Source organism: Metopolophium dirhodum, chromosome 1, assembly GCF_019925205.1.
Source record: "Metopolophium dirhodum isolate CAU chromosome 1, ASM1992520v1, whole genome shotgun sequence".
Lineage (NCBI taxonomy): Eukaryota > Metazoa > Arthropoda > Insecta > Hemiptera > Aphididae > Metopolophium > Metopolophium dirhodum.
The window spans coordinates 58626068-58633545 of record NC_083560.1 but is presented as its reverse complement, the minus strand read 5'-3'; the positions used below and the strand labels follow the sequence as shown (position 1 = coordinate 58633545).

The window sequence follows — 7478 nt, the reverse complement described above, 5'->3', positions numbered from 1 at the left end:
TAATTAAAAAAATCACCCATAATATTATTATATACAATATATGTTCTAGCCGTTCTTGTATGATCTGTGACAATTACAATTTGCTATAATTTACCCAATCTATGGTTAGAAATTTAGAATACTAGAGAACCTGTAAGAATATAGAATACCTACTGGTTAGAACCTATATATTAAGTAGATCATCGTTTTGATTTCCGAATTTGTTAGCTACGAATATCACTATTATATCTATAGATAAATCTGCATTCCGCAGATTTAAATAAATTCCAAAATAGGTAGGTAGGTAGTAAAAAGTATAAAAATAACTTGGTCAGCATAACAATTATTAACAATAATTAATAATATGGAGATAACCTATGGATTAATATTGTAATTTTAAATAAATAAAATTATTATCAACAAACAATATATTATAATACTCATAAAGGATTTTAAATTGGATATGATTGAGGTTAAGTATACAAGTTGACATTGATAGTTTAGTCATAATAACAATCATCCGATGACCAATCATCTTAAGTGGCACGGTGTATCAATAAGTATTTAGTATCATTAATATCAATAATATCATTAATATAAATATTTCTTATTCTAAGCAAATAAGTTAATCAAAAGTTTGTTCTAAAATCTAAATAGATTCTAATAATTACAATATACGTGGAATCAGTGGCGCCGAATTGTTTGAAATATACTATGGTCTATAACAACGTATCTCAAGGAACCTCCACCATCCTCTCCCTTTTCTTTTCAATTTAAAAATAGTAGCAAATCAAACCACTCATATAGTAAGATGTATAATCATTTATTTTTAGTTTTTAGCTGAAAAAATAATTAAATACGTTTTTGATTCTGAGCGGAGTTCGGATAGATGAATGTATTGATTTTACAATGATATGTTTTTTATTTGTCTGTATACACGAAAAGAAGTAAAAAAAATATAGCAAATTGTATCTAGTTTGTACTTTTGAGAGGGCAAAACTGAAAATTCTCAGTACTTTTTAAAATGATCCGGTAAAAAAAAATTATACCTATAAGAACAGTTTTTTTTATAGATATTTGAAGTTCAAATGTTGACAAAATTAAGATATTTAAACGAAAAAAAACAATTGCTGTTATTTTGTAGTAAATTATTTATACTGTGACCATAAAATCTAAAAAAAAAAGTTACTTAACCTTTTTCCCTCGCGACATACTAATCCCAACCCATATTTAGCCGTGGCACAGTATATTTGAGTACTTGACTCTGACTTATATATGTATATATTAATTTTAATTTTAATATGAAGTTAGGAGAACTCATATAAAATCATAATTTAATTAATTACAAATATTAAATTTATTGATATGAAATAACAGACATTATACGATAACATTATAGTCCTAGTGAGAAATGTCCCTTCATTATAAGATTCATCCGTGGTCAAATCGTTGGCAAGCACTCCCTGATGTCGTCTTCCAAGTTCTATTCCAAACTGTTTATCAAGAATCCAAGATAATCCTCGATTAGAGACGACAGATACAAAAAAAACACACATCATTGTGAAATCAATACATTCATCGCTCCACTCTGAATCTTAAATAATTGAAAAACCGTTAATATTTTCGAAAAAATTAGTGTTAAAAATTTAAAATAATTAATATTTCATTATATATTATTATACTAATGCAAAGAGTAGTTTTAAAAAAAGCGGGTAAGTCGTTCTGATGTACAGTAGGTTACATGTGGGTCCATTGGTGCAAATAGAGGGGGGACTTAGTCCCCCCAAATGTCGGTCAAGTCCCCCCAGTTCAAAGTCTAGTAATTAGTACTAATTTTTATATTCTGTGGTACTAAGCAATATGGCCTATGGGAAGGGGGCTTGAGTCCTCCCAAAAAGTTTAGTCAATTTGCGCCTATGAGTGGGTCAATGTACTCGTATAATGGATTATATTAAACTTGAATTCAATGATATAATATCATTATATAAGAAAAACGATTCTGAGCGGAAACGGTTTGTCAGTCTGGATATTTTATATTGTTATTTTTTATTATAGCCTGTAAGTTGAATTAATATTATAATATTATTATTTTTTATTCGTTTCTATGGTGATAAACAAAGCGTTAGAAATTAAAATCCCATTTTCAGTGGTTTTTCCCGTGGCATTAAATAATTATTGAAAAAAATCGAAAAATGACCTCTTTAAAATACTATTTTGATCAAACTTGCTAAAATATAAGGAACTATATGTTGAAATCGAAGCACTTCTTCTGGTAGAAATTTTTTATACAGGATGAAAAAAAAAAATAAACACCATTGTGAAACCACTAGCTTTCTCGCTCCGCTCAGAATCTAAAAAATGTATAAATATCATATTTAGCCATGGCAACAAGATAAATAAATAATTATAATCTGAATTCTGGGATATTTGTTTGAAGAAACGTTATGACTAGATTGCATTAATAATGTCTGAATCAAATATCAATGTCAACCCAAGTTCCATAATATGCAAGACAATTAATATTAGACTTAACAAACAAATAACTTTTACCTGTCGACAAATTGAAAGCTTGTTGAAACTTCAGTTCTCAAATATGAAACCACAAGAGTGCGTAACGTAAGTACTTACCCTAATTGTTTTACATTTGATAAGCTATAATAATGTATACCTAATATATACAAATTCTAATGTTCAAAATTACGCAAAAGGTTAGTTGCGTCTAAATTAAAACTTCATAATATTGAAGAGAATTGTATACATGCTTGGTTGGCTGACAGGCTATCTAGCGTCATAAGAAACATACAGCTTTCACGTTTTAGTCTTCAACAAGGAGTCGTCATTGTGCGTTGGATTGTCTATTATATGTCTTTAGTGATCGGTATGACAAATGATGATTATTAAATAATATTATAATTTATATTAGCAATATAAACTGTTTTAAAATATAATATTGGTGTACGGCCATGTGGGTATATGTGGTTCTTCATTGGGAGGGGGGAGTATGAGGGCTTAACCCTTCCTTGACCATTTTAAGCCATACCTAAAAAATTGAATCATAATATTATTTTATATTGTATTAAATTATATACTCATCACAATATGACATAATATTACTGTACCTACCTAGATTACATTTGTGCCTAATTAATTTAAATGGTAGTTACTTTTCTTTTATCTTTTCTTCTTAGAACATTTTAAGAAATTAAGAATTTGTCTTGAGACTGTAAATTGTGTAACAGCTCACAAGTGGTACAAATGGAGCTATGGAGGTATTGATAAGTGTTACCACTGATTTTAGAATATTTTAGTACCTACCTTCATAATATTCTAAAATCAAAAGTGTTACCGTATTAGTGTGTTGGTTGTTTTTTTTTCATTCTTCATCCATATTTAAATGAAGCAGTCGTACATCTCCTCTATGTTTAATGATAACACTGTTTAATTTAATTTTATAATTATTTTTAAATTTAAAAATAGATTATTGAAGATCGTATTTTTTCCTGCGAATTGTAATCTATAGATGTAGTATTCAGTAAAGGTACTATGTCCTTGATTTTGCAATATCGAATGATGACATTTTTTTTGAATTTAAGTGTACTTAATATTGAACGAGACATATCTGACAAAATCGATAATGAACAAATTATTTTTACGTCTAGTTGAAAATTTGAGTAAAGTTATGTTGTTCGAAAAATTGCGCATGGGCATCATTGTTGCACTAGAAAACGCCGGTGATAATATGATACCACCTCCGAATAGTACGGAATGTACGACGAGTTCCGTATCTTCGACCAAGAACAGAGCGAAATACGCGACGAACACGGACGCGGATGATTCGAAGCCGACTGCTATACAAATAGCTGCAATTATTGCAAACACTTTACATGAAATGTTCGTATAAACAGCTGTAGCGTACATATATATTATACGTGCGTGTGTAATAAATTTAGAGGTGGGCCGATAGCCAAAAATTGAGTTTAAAATTTAAGGGGCAGCTAATTTTTTAAACAAATCCGTGTGATGCTAGTCCCCCCAAACCCCTTTGTTTATACTGTAGGTATTCTAAAAATAACTAAACATATTTCAACCAGTTGGCGGTTTGATACGGAATATTATTAATTTTATTTATATTTTCAAAATCTCAGTGATAATTTATATTTTTTAAACAACCAACATCATAATATAGGCCTACAAATTCTGTACAAACTATAATCATTTTTTATACCAATGGTTAGTATATTAGGGCTGTGAACTTAATGTTACCTAATGAATGTAAACTTTAATGTATTAAAACCATTCAAATCTTGAAAAATGCACTAAAAACCTTATAAATGCATTCAAATCTCAAGAAATTCAGTATAAAATGTAACATGTACAAATGTATAATTAAAAAACATAATTTTAAATATATAAAAATCTAACAAGATAGTGTAAAATATTTAAATTTAAAGATATTATTAATTTAGTACGACGTGCGTAAAGAGCCTGTAAAATATTTATAAGACGGAAATTAAATAAATAAAAATAATTCATAAATGTGTGTAAAAAGTTTTAAATTACGGAAATTATAAAAAATATCAAATATATAGAAAAGGTGTTAAGAAAGATGTTCCAGTGGGTACTTTGAAGTTAAAAATATAAATATTTTTACTGTTCCAAAAGGTGATGACAATCCAATAATCGCTATAGATAGATAAAGACGTAATCACATTCAAAGATTTACATTTGGTAAATGGTATGCATGAAAAATATCTAAAAACTATAAAAGCAAATATAATGAACAATATTTCGTGATATAATATTTTGAATTTCTTAATTTACACTAAAAGCTTTTACAATGTATTAATACATGCACTAAAAATGAATAAAATTACCTGAAAATGCTAAGAAAGCAAAATTAAAGTTCCACCTTTGAAGTATATGTTTCATGAAACAAATGATGTACTTGGGATGCATTGTCCAAGAGCATCCAAAAAATAATTCACTTCGCATAGAAATCCGTGCCCTAGTGATGACAGAAAAACTCACATATCCCTGTAAAATACATTCATATCGGCCAAAACGGCCAAATCGGGCCAAAGAATACCTAATAAATCAAAAATACAAAAAGTTTCAATACAGAATTCATTAATACCTAATTTAAACTTTGTGTTAACGAAGTAATGTTTAGTATAGTTTAGTTTACAGTAAGCTAAGAATAATTTTAATACAAATTCACAGCCCAAGTAAAAATAAAATACTTATCCATAATATTTATATAAATGTTAAAGAAAATTAATAATAATAAAAATAATAATATGATTATTTCATTATCAAATTATTCATATACCAACATATATGTTAGCATGCCTAACCTATTTCTATACATTTTTTAAACATTTTATATCCTGATTTTGTTTTGTTTTAATTGTTTAATGTATTTAAGTTTTTGGGACGATTTCAAGTATACTGTAGTACAAATGGCATTCAACACTGACCCGATGCAAAAGATTAAAAATTTGAACAGGATAAAAGACCTAGACCCTTTGCATCTACAAAATGATAGTGTCGATCTGCAAAACGAAAACACTGCTGACGAAGACAATGAATGTTACGATGGGCGAATGTTTGCGATTATGGACAGATACTTTTTCCGGGAACCGATCAACCCGTCTTTGGATTTCGATCGGCTGATAATTAGTATTGCGTAAACTAAAATTTGTATAGAAAACACATTAAACAACATAAATTATTTATAACTTAGGCTTAAAACAGTCAATGTGTCGTAGACGCAAACTCTATGTTTTGGATAAGGATAATAATGATGGGAGCGTTCGCTCTACCAAGAAGTAAGAAATTTTATTTTATTAGTCAAAGTGATTCTAAAACGTATGAAAAATAAGTGTGATTCGATCCCCTTTATTGTTCCGTAGTCTGATAATAATATAGGCACCTACCTATTACTTTATGCAGTAAAAAATCTTCCCGCACAATAATTTTAATTGACGACTGTTGTTATGCCAAGAACAAACTTTGTTCTCAATTTTCTCAATAGCTTTTTGTATGTTTGAAATCTCAACTTTTTATTATATTTATTAGACCCACATACAATTTGTCGAATGTCTCATTAATATATCTTGCTGCCTCCTTAAAAATTCGTGGTGCTTCATCACCTAATTCCTTTTAGACGTAAAATATTCTTTTAATAAATAAAAAATAATAATTTCAATCGCTTATTCTTTAGGACCAACGTAAAAGGTTCTATACATTTTTATACCGTTGTTACCAGTTCAATTAAATTTAATAAATGTGCTACCTGTACTTTTTATGGCAATGAGGTTTTTTCTATAGTCCCAAAGAATACTTGAGCTTCTTCATTGAATAACTTAAATTTTTCAGCCACGTTAGCTGTTAACGAGCATGAAAAATTTGGTTTGTTGAACTCCATTTCTACTTCCTTCCTTAATTTTTCATCTGCATCAATCACGAATAGGATTAATTGCTCACAGTTCGAATAATGACTTCGCCATGTCTTAGATCAGTGGTTTCCGACCTTTTTTTACAAAGGCCCCTCAAATCTGTAATATGCATAACAGGCCAACATTTTTTAGATAGGGATAGAGAGGTAATGAAATTGAAAATGCATTTAAAAACTATTTTTTGTAATATTATATAAAATATATTTTCAAAACATTAGTTAGCTTGGTGGGCTGGTTGAAAAAGTTTGACGGGCTGGAATCGGGCTGCGGGTCGTTGGTTAGAGACCCTAGTCTTAGATGATGACTGTTTGTTAATTAATTTTATTGTAACTCATTAATATGATACAATGTTTGTTACTTCCTATAAAACAATAGATCTCAGAAACAAATTATAATTTATCTATTGGTTTTCATTTTGTCTTATTTCAGTGTTAAAAATGTAAAAATACAACAATAGTGCATACCGTCTTTGAATGTTGTTTGTTGAAAATATTATAACTCATCACCTATCACTGAATATGAAGAACAATACCTTTAACAGAATTCTTCAGGACTGTAATCGATATAAAAATATATTGGTACCACTTGTTACCACAATGGTTCTCTTATATACACAATAAATCAATATATTATATATTATAACTTTTATTATATCATTTGTTTTAAACCATGCAAGGGCCAAGGACATGGTATAGTCGGTAATGCACTTTCAAGATTACAAATATGGTCGGAGGACATAACTTTAAAACATAATAATAAAATATATGCAGTTTGTCCTTATAAACCATAATATACTGCATCTGCGACAGTGGTGTATCTAAATAGACTATCCAAGACGCCGAGTGATTATTGCATTTTGAAATGCATAATACGTTAATATTACTACCTATAAAAATAGTACCTATGCATCTATATTCCACACGACGTAATAGTTTTTAAAAAAGAAGATGTCTACAAATTATTTATGAAATATAAGTATAATATTATTATGAGTCGACGTCGACCAGTTGCATAAGGCATAGTAGTATAGACAGAATTGAC

The 7478-nt window shown here is 28.8% G+C and overlaps 1 protein-coding gene across 1 annotated transcript; it reads left to right on the top strand.

Annotated features, from left to right (window-relative positions):
* Nucleotides 1–2443: 2443 nt before the first annotated feature.
* On the top strand, nucleotides 2444–6894 carry LOC132934265 (uncharacterized). Its single transcript, XM_061000553.1, has 6 exons — nucleotides 2444–2595; nucleotides 2688–2857; nucleotides 3639–3870; nucleotides 5405–5658; nucleotides 5723–5807; nucleotides 6867–6894. Exons 1-6 carry the CDS (start codon nucleotides 2444–2446, stop codon nucleotides 6892–6894), a joined length of 921 nt encoding a protein of 306 aa, XP_060856536.1.
* The last annotated feature ends 584 nt before the right edge of the window (nucleotides 6895–7478 follow it).